Source organism: Sceloporus occidentalis, unplaced genomic scaffold, assembly GCF_023333645.1.
Source record: "Sceloporus occidentalis isolate IW3139 unplaced genomic scaffold, rSceOcc1.0.p SCAF_10, whole genome shotgun sequence".
NCBI classification, from domain to species: Eukaryota; Metazoa; Chordata; class Lepidosauria; order Squamata; family Phrynosomatidae; genus Sceloporus; species Sceloporus occidentalis.
This window is the reverse complement of record NW_028316990.1, coordinates 14,032,096-14,051,672: the sequence shown is the minus strand read 5'-3', so window position 1 is coordinate 14,051,672 and position 19,577 is coordinate 14,032,096. Positions and strand designations below refer to the sequence as shown.

The 19,577-nt window shown below is 40.6% G+C and overlaps 1 protein-coding gene across 4 annotated transcripts in view; it reads left to right on the top strand.

Moving 5' to 3' along the window:
- The window catches only part of SLC7A10 (solute carrier family 7 member 10), a 34,575-nt gene extending 15,161 nt beyond the window's left edge, over nt 1–19,414 (top strand). Inside the window, exons 2-11 of one of the 4 annotated variants that reach the window (XR_016282515.1) lie at nt 4,430–4,634; nt 11,531–11,682; nt 12,340–12,465; nt 13,343–13,496; nt 14,460–14,583; nt 14,789–14,892; nt 16,019–16,115; nt 16,441–16,590; nt 17,095–17,226; nt 18,092–18,168. Coding sequence is in view for 3 of the 4 variants with exons in the window: in XM_089540861.1 (XP_089396987.1) it covers nt 4,430–4,634; nt 11,531–11,682; nt 12,340–12,465; nt 13,343–13,496; nt 14,460–14,583; nt 14,789–14,892; nt 16,019–16,115; nt 16,441–16,590; nt 18,092–18,269; nt 18,518–18,645 (1,418 nt within the window). In the remaining variant the exon portion in view is untranslated. Of the gene's footprint in view, nt 1–4,429; nt 4,635–11,530; nt 11,683–12,339; nt 12,466–13,342; nt 13,497–14,459; nt 14,584–14,788; nt 14,893–16,018; nt 16,116–16,440; nt 16,591–17,094; nt 17,227–18,091; nt 18,270–18,517 lie in introns of those variants that run through there. The other 3 variants (XM_089540861.1, XM_089540863.1, XM_089540862.1) reach the window with 3 other exon arrangements.
- Nucleotides 19,415–19,577: the final 163 nt, after the last annotated feature.

Below are 19,577 nucleotides of genomic sequence, written 5' to 3'. Positions count from 1 at the left end.
CACATCACTTCTTTACTATTGAGTATGATGGGCACTTGTCACTCAGTTTGCATCGTACACTCATGGATTTCCTTTAGGGTTTTCTTCTACAGGAACAGGAACTTCACAATGACCTGGTTCAGCATTTTAAAATTCCACGCTTTTCATTGACATGGTTCTAGAATTCAGAAGTTAGAATTCAGAAAGAATTCAGAAATTGGCAATTTACAGTACAAAAAAACACCCTTTCAAACCACACTGACAAAATTACACTCAGATTTTGGGTAGTGAATCAGGCCAAGAACTTTTCAGCACCCCTTTGTAGATCCCATGTTGTGAAGTTAGCATATCCTGAAACACACTGCATGTGTTGTAGATTAATGGTGCAACAGAGGCTGGGTGAAGGTACTTGCGTGACTAGAAATCCTGGAGCAGATCACCTAAGGTCTCCTTAACTTTGGCAGTGCTACAGGGGTCATGTTTTCACATGAATGAACAGCTCTTGAATGATTTGTGGCTGAATTTCTCAAAGTTGTTAGGAACAAAAAGGCTTTTCTTTAACATCCAGCATGCACAGCTACTGACTTTGCCAGTCCTCACCGCCACCAGCTGTCCCTACTTTGGAGAGCATTATAACTGCATTTAAAACAAGGAAATGTCTTCTGATATGTGTACATTATTAAGATTTTAAATGTCTCTTAATGCATAGGCAAATAATGGCTATGGCTCAGTTCTGACACAATGCCTAACCACAGTTTACTCTTAATGATAATTTACTGTATATACTCATGTATAAGTCTAGAAATTCAGGTGAAAAAATTGACCCAAAAAAACTGAGTTGACATTTTAAAACACCTATAATCCCAGGCTATGATTTATAGGTGCCAAAAGAATCTGGCATATAAGAACTAGCTTTTATAGGTTGCCTAAATAATTAAGCACCATCATCACAGCTATCATATTTTCCTCTTTGTTTTCCACATAAGCTAGCAAGAATGCACCAACTACACACAAGAGAAAGTTTACCACCTAACCCCATCCCAAAATTAAGGGGGAGGAAAATAAAATTAAACCCTTCAAAATAAGCAGATCCATGTATATGTATAGATGCATGTATATGTATAGATGGAAATTGTGTATAGATGCAATAGATGAAATTGTGGATGAAATAACTGTAATTTAAATGGAAATATAACTCACCGTACTGAGGATGGATGTGTCTGGATGATCTCTGTATTGTTAAATCTATTCTCCAAGTGCTAACTTCTGATGAGGCCAACCTCTGTGTGAAGGAGAATTACAATTTATCAGTGAGAAGATGAAAAGGGCATGTTTGTCGGAGATATTAGTAAAATTGCTATTACAAGATTCTTCTTCAAATGCAGATTTTCATCCTAGGGCCACCAGATGGAGACCAAGTTTCATGTATCTCCTCATTTTGTTCTTGGTATGTCCTCTCCCAGTTTGTTTCCATGACTGCCTTGATCTAATACAGTCTTGCTTTTATTTAATATTTATTTAAGTAGATGTCAACAACTAGGTATTCCTGAGACAAATTTTGTGCCTCGAGTGATTCTCCAGGTTGCTAACCTACAAGTGAAAGAAGAGGGATACAATCTACTACCAAAACTAACAAACAAATGTCAACATTGGAGAGCTGGACCCCTCTTTCCAAATTTTGTTATGTATGTTCTGTCTGCTTTTGAGTCATTTCCAAATGATAATGACCCTAAAGTGAAGCTATGGCAGGGTTTTCTTTGCAAGCTTGTTCAGAGGGGGTTTGCTATTGCCATGAGATGTCCAACTGAGTGGGCTTCCATGGCCAAGTGGGGATTAGGACCCTGGGCCTCATTCCCACTTACAGATAAATCAGTGTGCAATCCGAATTGATGGATCGATTCAACAGCAGAGTGTGGTTCCCACTGCATTTGCCCTGATTGCATTTTTCCCCTCTAAAATAATCCATTTGTGGTTCACATTCAGGCATGAATCTATTCAAAATAGACCTGCTCCAGCTGGCTGAAGGGCAAATTTAAATCAATTCTGATCTGCATCTGGTTCACACTTGCACGGAATCGATTTATCAAAAAAAGACGTGGAAAACATCCACGTCAAAAAGACGTGGGTTAAATGGGTCTAGTGCATGGCCCCCCACTCAGAATTGCTTCAGCAATTCAGTTTAAGTGGGAATCAGGGTCATTTGACTGGTTCAAACTGATTTGCGATCCAGTTTAAAAGCTAGTGGGAATCAGGCCCTGGTCTCCACAATCATAGTCCAACATTCAAACCACTACACCACACTGACTCCCTTTCCATGTTTTCAGTGTGGCAGAATCTGTTCCTACTTAGGGATCTCGGTAAATGATTACCTAAATATGGAATGTTCACTTGGACATACGATCAAACTGTGTAAATCTCTTCTTCAATTTAAAGACTTATCCACGGGTTATATAAAAATTCATAATTTTGGCCCCAAAACCTGCCCTTGACTTATATATGAGGTCAATGTATCGTAGAGTATATACAGTGTTTGTAGCTTTTAGTTTGTAGGTTTGCAGTGCCTTGTCCTCCTTTGTGGTTATGAAGACATCTGGTCACTCTGCACTGGGGTCTCCTGCTCTCACTTTCCCAGTGATGCAGCTTCAGATCAAGTTGAAATGGACTAGATTAGGGTGGTCAGACTGAAACCTGGCAACATCATTGTACAAATGTTGTGTAAACTTGCTGTGTGAAAGAGGGAACTTCAGCAGGGGTTGCTAGTCATGCAACCAGGAGAAGTGACTGTATTCATCATTACACATTTGCTAAAAACCGCTTTAGCCTGTGGGGTTTTCTTGCCACCTCCCGGCATCGCCTTACGTAACCCATAGCAAAAAGAAGCCACTGAACCTGTCAGCACATCTCTTCTTGTTTAGAGTCCAGTCTATTAGCATAACTGTGCTTGTTCCAGAGTCTGTACTGTCAGGTTTTCTCTTAGTATTCTGCCCAGAGTGACTGTCTTCCTTTGAGCAAGTTCTTCTGAATGTTAATGAGACTTTCTCTGTCCGGGTCTAAAATCTGCACCAGAAAGCCATTCGGCTGTGATATTTGACTTCTTAATCTCTTCATAACACCTTGTGTTTTGTCATCCTAACAAAATCTGGTAGCATTAATTTCTCCCTTTTCTATCAGCTGTTATAGGAAAGCATTTCTCACGTTGTGCTATCCTTTATTTAGTGCCTGGACCATTAGAAACAAATTGTCCTGAAGTTTCCTTTAAAAGCACCAGTGGTTGTCTTTCTTCCAGTGGCCATTATCTAGTTAGGGCATGCCCTTATGGGAGCTTCCAGTGTTCTCGGTGCGCCAAATGAGAAGTGCGGGAAGAAGGGGCTGAGAAAATAAAGTGCCATGCTCGATACTTTCCAGCGTAAGCATCCCACTTGAATACCAACTCTACTTCTGGATCTTCCTTTTCTACGCGTCGACAGAAACAAATAGGACCTTGGTTTTCTTTCACAGGCAACTAGACAGAATATACACATTTTAAAAACTACTTACTACATTTGCATGAATCTGACCAGTTCTTAAGAGCAACTTCAGGGACCAAACTTGTGGGCTCAACATTAAGATACCCTTCAATATTTCACAAATGGAAAGTGGAGTGTGTGAGGCCAAACAACATCAGAGTGTGGTCAAGGTAGTAAAATATATTAATGAGGAAGAACAGATAAGCTTGGAGAGGCTGCAGCAGTTAGCTTTTGCCTGCAGCTGCTGCTGAATTAAATGAGTGTAAACTGCTTTTGCACTTTGAACTCAGCAACTGAAGCAATCTTAGAACAAAGGGGAAAGTGCTGGTATGAAAATCTTCACTTTTGGACGGAAACTTTGTGTTCATAGGAAATTGCTGATAGTTGTTGGCATGGTCCAGAATTTCAGTATAGCAGAACACATTAGAAACCATCCAGGGAACAAAATGCTGTTTGAAAATACTGAAATTTTGGACCAAGCCAACAACTGTCGGGTCAAAATCCACAGGGAAGCCATTGAAATCCACAAACACGTATTAATGAGAAATCTAGGAGACACAAAAGCTAGGACAGGTTGCACCAGTTTGCTTTTGCCTGAGTTTACTGGGAAGGCCACGATCCTACATTTCCTTTCCTCTCCCCCATGAGTTAAATGAGTGCAACCTACTTTTCCACCTTGAACTCTGTTTGCAGCAGTTGAAGTAAGCTGAGGACAAAGAAAGAAAGTGGGAATGAAAGAGAAACTGGGACATTTTAAAAGCTGCTGAAAGAGTGGGATGGCAGAGGATTAATTGGGACCATCCCTGTCAAATTGGGACAGTTGGAAGATAATGTATTGTGCAGATGGGTTAAGAAAATGTTGGTAAGGTATTATGCAAAATTAGCAAGAGAATGAGAAATTCTTTAGATTAATTTAGCTCTTCTTTCAACTTTTGTTTCCCCAGGTAATATCATTGGCTCCGGCATCTTTATTTCACCAAAAGGAGTACTAGAACACACTGGCTCTGTAGGCCTCGCGCTCATAATTTGGGTGCTTGGAGGAGGCGTTGCAGCACTCGGGTCATTGTGTTACGCTGAGTTAGGAGTTACCATCCCTAAATCAGGCGGAGATTATTCCTACGTCACTGAGGTTTTCGGTGAATTAGCTGGGTAAGTGTAGTTTCACTATAATACTGCTTTGCATTTATGTCATGCTGTGTGAGCATTCAAAGGCACACATTACCTCATTCATGCTTGCAGCATCCCTGGGAAGACCAGAGATCAGGAGATGTTACATTTTGTAAAAGAACGAAATGGAGGTGCCAAAGACTGAGCGTGACATCTGCTCTACCACTAAATGACAGCTTCAGGCACAGAATTGTGTCACGCTTTTTCCACAGTTCTGTCTCTTGCCCAATTCCTATTCATGTTAATGGGGCCTGAGCAGATGCTCCTCACGCTATAAACTTCCAAACACATCATTTCACTTTTAGAGGCAAGCATATTAGTTTGATTTGTATCTGATTGAACTAACAGGCTACCTGATGCAGTCCAGGATTGCTGATGCAGTGTGCAATGAAGTGAAGAGCATCTGCATGTAGGTGGGATCTCCCCTCCCCTTTCCCTATGTTCTGGAAAATAAAGCATGTGAGAACATGTATTTGTAGGGCACCAGGAAACCCATTGCATTTTTGCAAAGTTCTGTAGCAAGGTGTCAGATTTAATAAGGACAAACTCAACTAAAAAGTAAAATTTCTTCCACCAACACTTGGTAAAATTTAAGGTCAGGCATCTTCTATACATCAATATTTATTGCATCAGAGAAAGAGGCCAAATCGAGTTCTAAAAGAATATATAAAAACTGGAGGATTTTCAGCCTCCAGCTAGGAGTAACTCTCCTGTCAGATCATTTATCCGTTGCTTTAAAAAGGGAGGAGGGTGTTGTTTAAAAAACTAAGACCATCGGCAGAAATTAGTTTTTAAAAGCATTGGACACAGCATGTAAGAGGCATCCTTTGCCCTTGGGCTGTGCATACTTTTTGCCCACTCTTGTTTCTAGTCAAACTGGCTATGCAGGGTTTTGAAATACTGTACAGCAACAACAACAAAACGCAATCTGAAAATCAACGTATTAAAAATGATACAAATATACAGTACACGCAACTAGCACTCACTCGATTCAGAACTGGATTTAGAATATGGGGGGCAATGGGCAAGGGAATACCAGAATTTACTAATGTGTAGTTCCACTGAGTTCAGTGGCACGTACTCTCAACTTAAACGAGAATACAGGATTGCAGCCAAGGATGCCATGTGTGTAGTTAAGCCTGCCAAGTCACATGAAACAGAGATTAATTCTAAATTTTACTAAGAAGAGATTGCCAGATCATTATATTTCTCTCACATTTGGGAGGGGGCACATCAGCACTGCCAAAATTGCATGGGGATATACTCCCTCTGCTCCCAATTCCACTTGTAATGCATTTCCAATATCACTTTCTTTGCACAATTGCATGTGATAATCATTTGTGCAATTGCTCAACATTTTCGCTTCACTTGCGGGATGCTTTAAATGCGCTTTAATCTCTCTTTAATGCTGCCATCAGCCCCAGTGTGATAAACTCCCAAGACAGGATAAAACGGAGGTTGTAATGAGAGTTGATAACAGAACACAAATATTAATCATATTCCTGTTTTCATCTGGGAAACACTGGAAGGGTATTCTCTCCTTTTTTTCCAGCAGCGATATGAAAGTGTTAAATGAAAACTAAATGGTGATTAGGCTTTTCTTTTCAGCAGTCTTTTTCATTTAATGTTTTGCCCATAAAATAACTCTTAAGAATCCTATTCTAACTAGAAGTTAATCAACTTTCATATTTAATAGCTGTTTTATGGAACCACCAAACTGTAATGATCATCAAAGTCCAATCTAACCATTCATATATTTTAACTTCTTTCTAAACTGAAGGCAAGGGAAGATTAGTAACCAGGGGGTTGCATAATAAGCAGCTTTGGCTTGGAAGAAGCCTATTCTTTTCCCCCCATCTCTCCCCCTTTTTAGCTTAAGTTACAAATCTCTCTGAGGATATTAAACCTGGAAGGAATCCTGGGAGGTTTGTTTTGGTTTGTTTTATTGCAGCCTCTGCATGCTCCTACAACTTGAAAAAGGTCTGCCTGGTGATGTTTGTTTGGCATTTTTCAGTGTCTTCAATGAAGCAAAATGTTCTGTAAAGGAAAATCAGAATCCCAGGAATCCCCCAATTTGATGCCCTCCAAAAGTGTGTTGGACTACAACTTCTGTCATCCCAAACACCAGGGATAAAGGGTGATGGCAGTACAATTCCCTATAATGTTCTTGCAAAGCAGCTAGTAAAATGTGGCCTAGGCAGTATCTCCTTTTTTGATAAAATTGCCAATTTGGTATATGAAGGGTATGCTATGGATGTAGCATATCTTGATTTCAGTAAGGTTTTTGACAATGTCTCCCATATTCTTGCAAAGAAGCTAGTAAAATGTAGGTTAGACAAGGGTACTGTTGGGTGGATTTGCAATTGGTTGACTGGCCGAATGCAAAGGGTGCTCAGCAATGGCTCCTCTTCATCCTGGAGAGAAGTGACCAGGGTTCTGTCCTGGGCCCAGTGCAATTCAACATCTTTATCAGTGACTTGGATGAAAGAATAGAGAACATGTTGATTAAATTTGCAGATGATACAAAACTGAGAAGGACTGCTAATTCCCCAGAGGACAGGATTAAAATTCAAAATTACCTCCTCAGTTAATTAGAGGGCTGAGCTAAAGCTAACAAAATGAATTTCAACAGGGAGAAATGTAAGGTACTACACGTGGGCAGAAAAAAATGAAATGCACATATATAGTAGAATTATCATGCTTTAATTGGGTAGTGTGAAGGAATAGAGGACATGCGTATAACACCAAATTAGGAGGAATAGCTAATACCCAAGAGGACAGGATCAAAATTCAAAATGACCTCAATAGATTAGAAAGCGGGGCTAAAAATAACAACATGAATTTCAACAGGGAGAAATGTAAGGTACTACACTTAGGGAGAAAAAAATGAAATGCACAGATATAGGATGGAAGGCACCTGTGAAAAGGATCTAGGAGTCTTAGGAGGCCACAAGCTGAACATAAGTCAGAAGTCTGGTGTGGCAGCCGAGAAAGCCAACACAATTCTTGGTTGCATCAACAGGAGTATAGTGTCCAAATTGAGGGACGTAATAGTGCCACTCTATTCTGCTTTAGTCAGGCCTCACCTGGAATATTGTGTCCAGTTTTGGGCACCACAATTCAAAAAGGATGTTGAGAAGCTGGAACATGTCCATAGGAGGGTGATCAAAATGGTGAAAGTCATGCCCTATGAGGAGTGTCTTAGGGAACTGAAAATGTTTAGCCTGATGAAAAGAAGGTTGAGAGGGGACATGATAGTCATGTTTAAATACTTGAAGGGATGTCATATCAAAGAGGGAACAAGTTTCTTTCCCACTGCTTCAGAGACCAGGACAAGGAGCAATCGATTCAAACAACAGGAAAAGAGATTCCACCTAAATCTCAGGGGGAAGCTTCTGATGGTCAGAGCTGTTTGACAGTGGAATATGCTGCCTCAGAGTGCATTGGTGTCTCCTTTGGAGGTTTTTAAACTGAGACTAGATGGCCATCTGTTGAGGGTGGTTTGGTTGGTGTTCCTACATAGGCATTGAACTCAGTGCCCCCTGTGCTCTCTTCCAATGCTACGATTCTATGATTTTCTTGTGGAGGAGGACCTTCCATGGTCCCTCAGGAGGGCTAAGGTGGCCCCCTAGACTTCCCACAATTGCTCACCCCTGTACTACGGATGAAAATCTAGGGCTCACATTGACACAGAATTTGAAAAAGTTACCTTGTCCAGAGTACAGGTCCCAGAGCCCCCGGGCAAAAATTCTAATGGATGCACACAGGAGGGTTGTATGTTTTCAGATTGTAGGGAATTGGATCATGTGGAGGAGGGTTGGGCCCATTTTATTGTCCTCCCTACTTGAGCTGAGCCCATGCTTGCTTCCCTATGTAACGTCACAGCTGTCTTCACAGAACGTTTTGTTCACTGTGAAACAAACTGATCCAAGCTCAGCTCATCCACTCAGTGAGAGGCCAGAACACGGCTGTCATTATCACCAAAAGTAAGCTCAAAGCTCCCATGGACTCCACTGTTGTATGAATGAAACATGCCTTAACAGGAGCCAAGATTTCCTCTTGCCACCATTGTGTCCCTCTCGATTCTTGGCATCTTTCCTGTTAGGAACATCATGCCCAATTGATGCGTCATTCTCGAAGGACCACATGTTATTAGATAAGCCAGAGACAAGATTGACTCATCGGACCTGGGATACAGCCAAAGACATATTGCTTTCAAAAACGATAGCTCCTGCATAACAGCGCTGGTCCTCAGAGTTCCTGGACAAGGAAGTGAGGGAATTATCATTTGCACAACATTGTAGGCATAATTGGCACTTGGCAATGCAGAAAGCATTTCCATCCAAGGCCACTTCCAGGAGGTATCATTCACATCTGAGCATCTGTGGGAGGATACTTAACAAAGATCCTGTTAGATCAGCAAAAGTGTATGCCATCTGCCTCTTTGCCTTACCTTGTTGAACTGAAGGAAAAGAATACAGTGTTTAGTCGAAGGCTTTCATGGCTGGCATCCATAGTTTTTTGTGGGTTTTTTGGGCTATGTGGCCATGTTCTAGAAGAGTTTCTTCCTGATGTTTCACCAGCATCTGTGGCTGGCATTTTCAGTGAAGATGCCAGCCACAGATGCTGGCAAAACATCAGGAAGAAACTCTTCTAGAAGATGGTCACAAGCTCGAAAGACCCACAACAAATACAGTGTTTGCTTTCTGCTTTTTGAGCAGTGTTCATTACCTAACTGGGGATATGGAAATGTGCTTTGAGGCCCATTGTTCCATTGACGACTAGAAATATAATATAATATTAACTTTCATTTCTCAAGCCTTAGATTTTCTGGATGGTAAAGTCTTGGACTGCAATTCTGTACATTTTTACTTAGGGGTAAGCCCCATTTTGAGCCGGCATGGTGTAGTGGTTTGAATGTTTGACTAGCTCTATGGGAAACCAGGGTTGGAATCTCAACTCGGCCATGAATAGCCAGTAGGTGACCTTGGGCAAATCACACTCTCTCAGCCTTAGAGAAAGGCGATAATACACCTCTTCTGAACAAATCTTGCTAAGAAAATGCTATGATAGAGGTACTAGGTTCCCTTAGGGTCACCATAAGCCTGAAAGGAACACTACTACTACAACAAAGCCTCATTCTGCTTAGTGAGAATTAATTCTTAGTAGCATAAGATTGTGTTGCTAATTGATCATAGTCTGGCAATAAATAAATTCAAGTTTCAGCTATTCTGTTTGTTTGTTTTTAACTGATGGGGAGATCAGTTTCAACAAAATCTGTAATCCCTACATTCCTCACCCCTAAGAACCACATATATTGCTCCTGTTTGCCCCCTCTCAACTTCCTTTCTTGCTGTTTCACTATTTTAGGGTTTTCTTTTTTAACACTGTGAGCTCTGTGAGGGCAGACATCTGTTTCTTTGCATTTAAAAAAGTACTCTGCCACACTAATTGTACACTCTAAATAACTAAATAAGTAATGGCAGCCTGAGGCCCTTGGAGGATGAATATAATGGCTAGAATCCTGGTAGTGTTTCACACATACAAGTTCTCCTCCAGAACTGGCTGGACATTTGTGTCTGATATGGAATTTCTGCTTTCAGTTCAAGGTTGTGCGAGCAGAGTTGCACATGTAGTGCCATTGCACGGACACATTTGGTTGTGCATTCACATGTGCATTTGTTTGTAGGGACAACAACCTGCCTCCTCCCAGCTGTTTTTTTTTTTTTTTTTTTTTTTTTTGCCAGCAGGCAAAGACCTTCCTCTTTAAACATGCCTTCAACCTTAATTGACCAGGACAGAGAGATACACAATTCAATGTGCTGTTTCTAGTATGTAAAACACTTCAGTTTAAAGTGTTTCAATGTTAACGTCTTCAAAGTAGTGTTTTAACTTGATGTATGGTTTAATGCTTTTTACACTTTTGCACTCCATATTGTTTTAGATGCTCTGTTTTAATTTATAGTGTAAGCCAGTTTGAGTCCCATTTGGGAGAAAAGCAGGATATAAACTCAACAAACAAACAAACACGGCCTCAGTTCAGTTGCACAGTTTTGCTGTTGGGCACAAAGGTGATGTAGCAGAATTAATGCATAACTCTGCATGCAGTAAGCATATCCCAGGGTACCTGTGTTGAATCATACAACGAAGTGTAATAACATCCGGAATGCTCAAAATAATAATACCTTTATGGGCCAACAAAAATGCACAAAACACATCATGTTTTTGTTCGCCTAATGAAAATATTGCTATTTTGTGTATTTTGGATGTTATTGTGCTGTGCATGCAGTGGTTAACCCTACACAACCCTGTTGTAGGATTTGGGCCAATAATAATTTCCCCAAGTAATCCTACCTCAGAGCCGCCATGTCAAGATGATGGGTCAGTTTCAAGCTGCCATTGGAGCTGCTTGAGCAGACATTGTAAGAAGCATGCTTGGCATATCCACCCATCTTTTTGCATGGAATATATCCATGCCAGCATTAGCTTCTGTGCAAAAATGCAGTGGAGACATTTCTTAGGCAACAGAAGAACATACAAAGCAATCTTGTGAAGGAGAGAAACACTCATGTTTATTGTTAATTCTATTGGTGGGATCATTGTTTCCCCATTGATGACAACTTAGGTCCTTTTTTGTTTGCTATTTACATTTATATCCTGCCTTTCCTCCAATGAACACAAGGCAGAAAATTATGAATCTCACTTCTTCTGTCCAAAAGTACCCTATGAGCTAAGCTCAAGCTAAAAGAAGGAGACTAAGTCATCCAGTGGGTTGCATGGCTGGATAGAAAACTTGAGTGTACATAGCCAGGTACTTTCTGGAGCTGCAGAGTTTAATCGGAGATCAATTTCTTTTTGTTTCTTTCTCTTGGCTTCAGGTTTTTACTGCTATGGAGTGCAGTGCTTATCATGTACCCCACTAGCCTGGCTGTTATTGCACTGACTTTTTCCAACTATGTTCTACAGCCAGTGTTTCCTAATTGTATCCCACCCTACAATGCCTCCAGAGTCCTCTCCATGGTGTGTTTATGTGAGTATTGATCAATAAGCTTCATCACTGTATGCATATGACTGCTGACAAGGCCAGCCAGGTCTTGCTACCACCGGAGGTGAGCAAGCAAAACAACCACTGAGAAAAAAGCCACTGAACTGGGATAAGTATTCCCTCCACCTCCTGCCTATAACCATCACCGATCATCCAACCTTAGACTCCGTCTAAGCAATTTATCCAGTAGTGGTGTCTTTTTAAAATGGGAGCCAACAGGGATGTCAATCTCACTGTCTACCATTGAGGTGGACTTAAGCCAAATGGAAGTGCTGTTGGGGAAACTCAGTTGTCACAGTATATACTGTTGGGCCAAGATTCACTGTCAAAATAACCACCCGAGACCAGAGGGCCATAGTACTTCATGATGGAGTTGGTCCGGGTTGTAGTATTTTCTGAAAGGGTAACTCCATCTCCTCTCACCATGTTGCCAGACTGAAAACTAGAGATAGTTCCTATACTGTTAATAATTGTGTAGAAGGAGGAATTTCTTGCTTTTAAAGTTAAATGTTGAGAGCCACAAGCACCCCTATGATGGTGGTCTAGACTGGAAACATTCTTAATGTTGAGTGCAGTATAATAATAAATCTGATATATTATATTGCTTTTTGTTGATATTGAATTATGTTTTCTGTTCTCCAGCACTCTTGACCTGGGTGAACAGCACCAGCGTCCGATGGGCCACTCGCATCCAGGATGTATTTACAGCCGGAAAACTCTTGGCTTTGGGCCTTATCATTATTGTGGGCTTCATACAGATCTTCAAAGGTACATGCACAGAAAGCTGGAATGTTAACATGATAATACTGGTGAAACCGACCTTTCTTTTACAGTATTTAGATTTTATTTATTTTTAATCAATAATTTATTGCCCGAGTTTCACTTTACAGTCCCAGGGTGAAGAACACATGCACACCCACACACACACTCATATACAGTCGGCCCTTCTTATACATGGATTTTTTTATACACGGATTCAAGCATCCACGGTTTGAAAATGTTCCAAAAAAGTATAAATTTCAAATATCAAACCTTGATTTTTCAATTTTTATAAGGAACACCATTTTGCTATGTCATTATATTTAATGGGACTTGAGCATACATGGATTTTGTTATCCACGGGGATCTTGGAACCAAACCCCAGAGGATAACAAGGGTCCACTGTAGGTTGTTCTTTGTAGTTGCAATTGCAACAAGCTACAGATACTTCCAAGCTTGTAGTAAATTATCATTATACTACAAGCATTATCCTTTGTTAATATAATATAACTTAGTTATACCTTCATTTGGGGGGAAAGGAATCAATTACAAGCAACTGGATATTTGTAACCAATTTTCTCCAAATTCTGGGCCTGTCGGGGAGGGGGAGGGGGAGGGGGGAAGAACCCATGCTTTTCTTAAACCAGTTCCCTGTTTTTCTTATCCTGAAAGTTGTGCTGCCCAGAACAGGGTGCCATTGGGTGACTGTGCATTAAGATGAAGGGATCTTTGATGTGCTTGGTGGCGTTGGACCACAACTTTTGGCCACACTGTCTGGGGCTATTGGGAGTTGGAGTCTATAACTTCTGGACGGCCCCAGGTTCCTCACCACTCCAAAGCTAAGATGCACTTTTCAATTAACTTTTGCACGATGTTCTGTTTGTAGGAAACTATGAAGAACTTCTGCCAAGCAATGCCTTCAATTTTTGGATGACCCCCTCGGTGGGCCATTTGGCATTAGCCTTTCTCCAAGGCTCCTTTGCATTCAGTGGGTGGAACTTCCTAAATTATGTAACAGAAGAATTAGTTGATCCTCGCAGGCAAGTATTTGTTCTTAGTTTGACCTGGGTTTGGACAGAAACCAGGGTTTGGACAGAAACCAGACATATCGTCCACACATGGCTGTCATCCTGTGCTGAAAAATAGCATCCATCTGCAAATACAAAAACAAATTTTGGGGAGTTGAACCAATTATGCAAAGAAGGCATGTTTGTTAAAAAGTTGCATATTTGATGTGGGTTACACTTTTTGTATATGGGATTTTTGGGGGGGGGAATCTAATTTTGTCTCAGTTCAATTCACAGATGGAAGCAAGTGGTCAGGATAATGGTTGTTATCCTGGAGAGTATACACATTTACTTAAATTAGCTTCCACCTTCCCTCCCAGTTGTTGTGCCAGGGCTTGCCTTCCACTCTACTCTTCATCCACCTTCTGCACAGAAGCCAAAAGGCTAGATTAAATTTCCTTTATCTTGTCTTCCCAAATTGATGAGCAAGTGCAGTTGATACTTAATGCCTAACACTTAATGACATATCCAGGGGCCATCTCTAGATCTTAGGTTTTGGCTCTGAAAACTCAGGGCCTGAGATGACACTGAACTGGCAGCCCTAACCAGACTCATAAAAAGTTAGAAAATGTGAAGAACTTCCGGAACTAAAAACATCCATTTTTAGAAGTCGGAAGCTTCTGTTTTCGAAAAGGGGCTTACAGGACCCGGACTGCATCCAGGATGGACCCGGGTGACAATTCGGTGGCGATTTCTATGTGATAGGACCCAGCTGCTTCCCAAATTAGCACTGAATTTGGGAAAGGTAAGCCAGGGTTTGAACTCCATGCAATAGGGTCCTAAATCTAGTCTAAGTCTAGTGTCATTGATTTTATGCCACTGACATTATACAATCTGCCCAGGAGCTGATCCTGTGAAGATTTGATCTTTCCACAAGATGTTTGTGCACCAATGCTTATCAATGCTCTTGCTTGTTGTTTATTTTTTTAAAATTAGGAATCTACCTCGTGCCATATTCATATCCATCCCATTGGTGACGTTTGTGTACACGTTCACCAATATTGCATACTTCACTGCCATGTCACCTCAAGAGCTCTTGTCATCTAATGCTGTTGCAGTAGTAAGTAAAATAAGTCCAAGACATATACAGTTTTTGTTATTGTCGTCCATGTTCTTGATTTGCATTAAATTATTGTTATTATTTTATCATATGAGTTTGTTGATGTTATCCTTTTCCTCGCTATTCCTGCTGTTGCCATTGCCATCGTTGGTGTTTTGTGCATTGCCGTTTACATTTCAGTTTCTCTGCCTTTTTGTTGCTTTAGACGTTTGGTGAAAAGTTACTAGGATATTTTTCCTGGGTTATGCCTGTCTCTGTGGCTCTGTCAACATTTGGAGGAATAAATGGATACCTTTTTACCTCATCAAGGTTAGACAAAGTACGATTTTTCTTTTCCTGACTGCTCTCTTATTCCAGGGTGAGGGCATTTCCTTTTGCTTTCATTACTAACTATCTTTTTCTGTTGTGTTTTATGCAGAACCAGGTGTCACCGTGTGCTATTTCTAGTATTTTTATTACTTACTTGTATTAATTTTTTTGCCCTTCCAAAGTATACATTTTGCATTGGTATAAAATTAGGTTGAGAAATTAGGATTTGCCCTAAATTGCATAATGGACTGGTGTAGTAGAGAATCAACAGGATAAAACCCAGTGAGAGGGTGAAGGGAAACTTCCAAAATTACTTAGGACTTTATCATACGTAGCCCTCTGTGCTTCCATCCTAAAAATGGTTAAAGTGGTGACATCCTGGAAAAACAAGCCCATTTGCTAATGCTTATCACACAGAGAGCAAAACAAGGGATCAAAGGCACATTACTTGGGGTCCAATGTGATGTTCACTACTGAACAGTCTTTGCCAAATGGAGAACTGTTGGACGATATGGTGTATATTGCCCTTTCTGTGAGAGTTAATTTCATCTCACAGTAAGGTCTTCCTAGGCAATTAACACAGTATATCATTAAGTACAGTCAGCCCTTCATATCCATATCTACATCCCAATGGCAAATTGGTATGGCAGTGTGCTTGCAGAGCCATCTACTAATGCTCCAATCCAAGCCTGCAGATAGGGAACCAACTATATATAGCTGAGCAATACATACCTACATACAAAATTATTTTATATTTAGAATTCTTGTTATCAAAATTCTTTTTAAACTGCCCTTCATCTAAGTGGATCCTAGGGAGATGTACAAGAATGTGAACAAAAGTATCAGACTGTACATAGTAATCCCTCCAAAGCGCAGCACTGAATTGTGAAATATGTTTTTCCTTATCTCTAATGAATGTTACTATTAAATCCAATGTATTCTATGCAGCTTGCCTAGATATTCCTCTTAAACGGCCCAAATAATATCTATCTATCTATCTATTACACTGTCAAGACTGCCCCACTTGAGTTCAGTTTCCTGGCCAGAAGAAACGGAAGAACATTTGGTGCTAGACTTTCAAATGGGCCACACTGTCCACACTCAGTGTCTTTGTTCTTCTTTTCAGGTTGTGTTTTTCTGGTGCCCGAGAAGGCCATTTACCCAGTTTGTTGGCTATGATTCATGTCAGACGCTGCACCCCTATTCCTGCCCTCCTTGTCTGCGTAAGTCTCACTGCTCTTTTAATATTAGCTTATATTGCTTATAAATTAAAGACATGGCCATAAAGCACATACATAGCTCTGATCACTCCCCCCTGATCCTAGATTGAACCCTAGATACAGACATGCTGCCCTCCACAATAAAGCAATTTCATCTCAGGGTGTTCTTTAGACAGAAGGGAGCAAAGCGAAAGAAAATAAGAGAAGCCAAAAAGAACACCTCTGATGACTGAACTTACTACTATGCTAGTACACTCACATAAGCACTCTCAGAAACTTTCTCCAAGCAATGCTTCCGTTTAAAACTACGTCTCCTTTTTCCTCCTAGTGTCTGGCTACTGTTGTCATTATGCTGGTTGGAGACACCTATACGTTAATTAATTATGTGTCCTTCATTAACTACCTCTGCTATGGAGTGACCATCATAGGCTTGATTGTACTGCGATGGAAGAAACCCAAGATCTTTCGACCTATCAAGGTGAAAAATATTGGGGCTTTCTCAATGACTTTCCCATGGCTGTTGGCCAAGGAGTAGGGTGCTTTCCTTACAGCAGGGATAGGGAAACCTTAGCCATCCAGAGTTTGTGAAATATAGTACAACTTCCATTAGCTCCTACCATTTTCCATGTTGAGTAGGCCTCCAAAAGTATTACAAATTGTTTGAATGCACTGTAGAAAAATAGCACGTTAAATCTATTCGCATATTCTTTGTTGCTGTGTGCCTTCAAGTCATTTCTCACTTATCACAACCCTAAAGTAAACCTATCATAGGTTTACTTGGCAAGCTTTCTTCAGAGGGTTTTTTCCCTTCCTCTTAAGGTTGAGAGTGTGTGACTGTGCCAGGGTCACTTAGTAAGTATCCATGGCTGAGCAGGATTTGAATCCTGGTCTCTGGGAGTCCTAATATAATGCTCAGTCCACTACACCGCACTAGCTCTCTGTCATATTCTAACTGAGCATATATCACATCTTTGATCAACAGTGGGACCTTGATATCTGCTGGGGTTTGGTTCCAGGACCCTGTGTGAATACCAAAATCTATGGATACTGAAGCCACATTGTATACAGTGATGTAGTAAAATGGTGTACCTTGTATAAAATTGCAACAATCAAGGTTTGCTTTTTGGAATTTATATATACGTATATATTTAAAAATGCAGACTGTAGATGGTAGTATCCTAGATACAGAATCCATGGATACAGAGGGCTAATTATGTGTGGTATGTAAGGGAACAAGGCTGAAATTCCCTTATGGATAAACCTTAGGGTGTCTTTCAGCCCAGGTATAAAAGCCATCAATGTATGAGTATTAAAAACATCACTAAAGGTTGCACGCAAGAGAATAAAAAAAGAGAACAAAACAAAGAGTAGCTAGGACTAAAACAGAAGAATCGGGAAACATGGCAAAAAGCCAGAATGAATACAAAGTTCCTTGCCTAATACTGGAATTGATCAAAGGTCTATTTACTGTCCAGTTTATTTGCTGTCTTATTTGTTGGATTTATAGTCTCTTCTCCCTTAAGTAACTCAAGTTGCAAACACAGTCCCCTGCACTGGATATAAGTTTAACAACAACCCTCTAAAGCAGTTTAAAATGAGAGCCAGAATAGCTAGCAAACTTCCTGGCTCAGGAGCCCAGGCGTCCTTATTCCAGCATCTTCTTTAGCTCCTCTCCATGTGTCACTGCCATCATTCTCAACCAGAATGTGCCAATAGGAACAAACTGGGAGCTTGCTAGCTTGGCAAAAACTGTTGTAACTGCGACACTAGGTTCTAGCTCTCCATCATACACCTTAGATTGGAACGGGACAAATGTAATTGATCTAGAAATTTCCTTTTCAGTTAGATTGGCTAAACCGAAAGATGCTTGCAATCTGGTCTAGTCAGCATCAAATGCTCCTTTAGTCTGTATGGGATGAAGGAGACTAGGACAGAAATAACAGGTTTCTGTACACTTCCAATATTTTCTCTCCTCTTAGGTAAATCTCCTGGTCCCAATCACTTACCTGATATTTTGGGCCTTTCTCTTGATCTTCAGTTTATATTCTGAGCCAGTAGTCTGTGGAATCGGACTGATTATCATATTAACTGGAGTGCCAGTGTTTTTTCTTGTTGTATACTGGAAGAATAAACCAAAGTGTGTAAACAGGATAGCAGGTAAGAAAGATCTCGTTGGAGTGTTAAGTATGAGATGGGAACCTGGATAGCTTTGGCTATGGGATAAATTACATTGCTTAGCAATATGTGTGCGAGAGAGAGAATAGAATGTGGAGGAATCATAGAATTCATTCATTTACTTCTGAATCCAGAGTAGAAGTGGGACCTGTGCTATATTTCATCCCTGATTGATAATGGCCATTTGGGTTAGATTTCAACTGATAACCGTGTTGTTGTTTTCTTCCCAGAAACCTTGACGCATTTGGGCCAGAAGGTGTGTTTTGTTGTCTACCCTCAGGGGGGATCTCTAGAAGAAGACGATCTACCTTTCACTCATTCGCCCCTTCCAGGATGTGAAAAGACCTTGAAGAAATAACAATATACTTTACACACACAAAGTAGATTTTGTTGTTGTTTACATGATGATTTTTTTTTTTTTTGAAAAAGATGAAAAAAATCTTGAAAATGTGTTGGGTTTTTTTGTTTTAGTACTCCAATAGTAAAGCACATAAAACGAAACACACCATTTCATTGGCTCTAGCAAACAGCGAATAGCACTCAATTCTTTCTCCTAAAAAGAAAAAAGAAGAGTGAAATAAAATAAAATGTGCTGGTTGCTTTGTTTCTGGTGGTGTAAAGTGGCATTCTGAACTGCATTCTGTATTCCAAACTGGCCCCTGGAAATCTAAATTAAATTTGGCAGTTCTTCCAGGTACCACTATGGCTCTTTATTGTGGGGTGGAAGCTAGTGCAGTTAGTGTTTGGTCAAGAAGGCACAGAATTACCCGACTGTGAGCATTTTACTCACACGCATAGCCTTTCTGTCTGTCCTTCTTGGCCCAGAAGTCTTAACTGACTATAGTTTTTCCATCATAGACAAACTGGGGGACTATGTTAAGCAACTTCAAGCCATGCTTTAATATCCTGCTTTAGTCTGAAGCTATTCATCATGGTTTCCCAATTCAGAAGATGCAGGAAACTATACTTAATGTAAGACACTGTGAAATGTTTGTCAGCTTGCAACAATGGAATAATCTGGAGAGGTGTTGGAATTTGTTGCAGCTGGGCGAGTCAAAGGGTGCGACTTCTGCTTCCTACCAAAACTGGCTCATTGCTTCCATGTTACCATAGAGGTATATTGTTGTTGTTGTGTGCCTTCAAGTCATTTCCAACTTATAGCTATGTTCCACTGTGGCGGATACCAAACTCCGTGGATGCTGAAGCCCGCATTGTCCACAATGGTGGCATGTACGTACAGCCCAGCCCATTGTCCTGTGGCAGCACATATACACAGCTTCGCTGCCATTG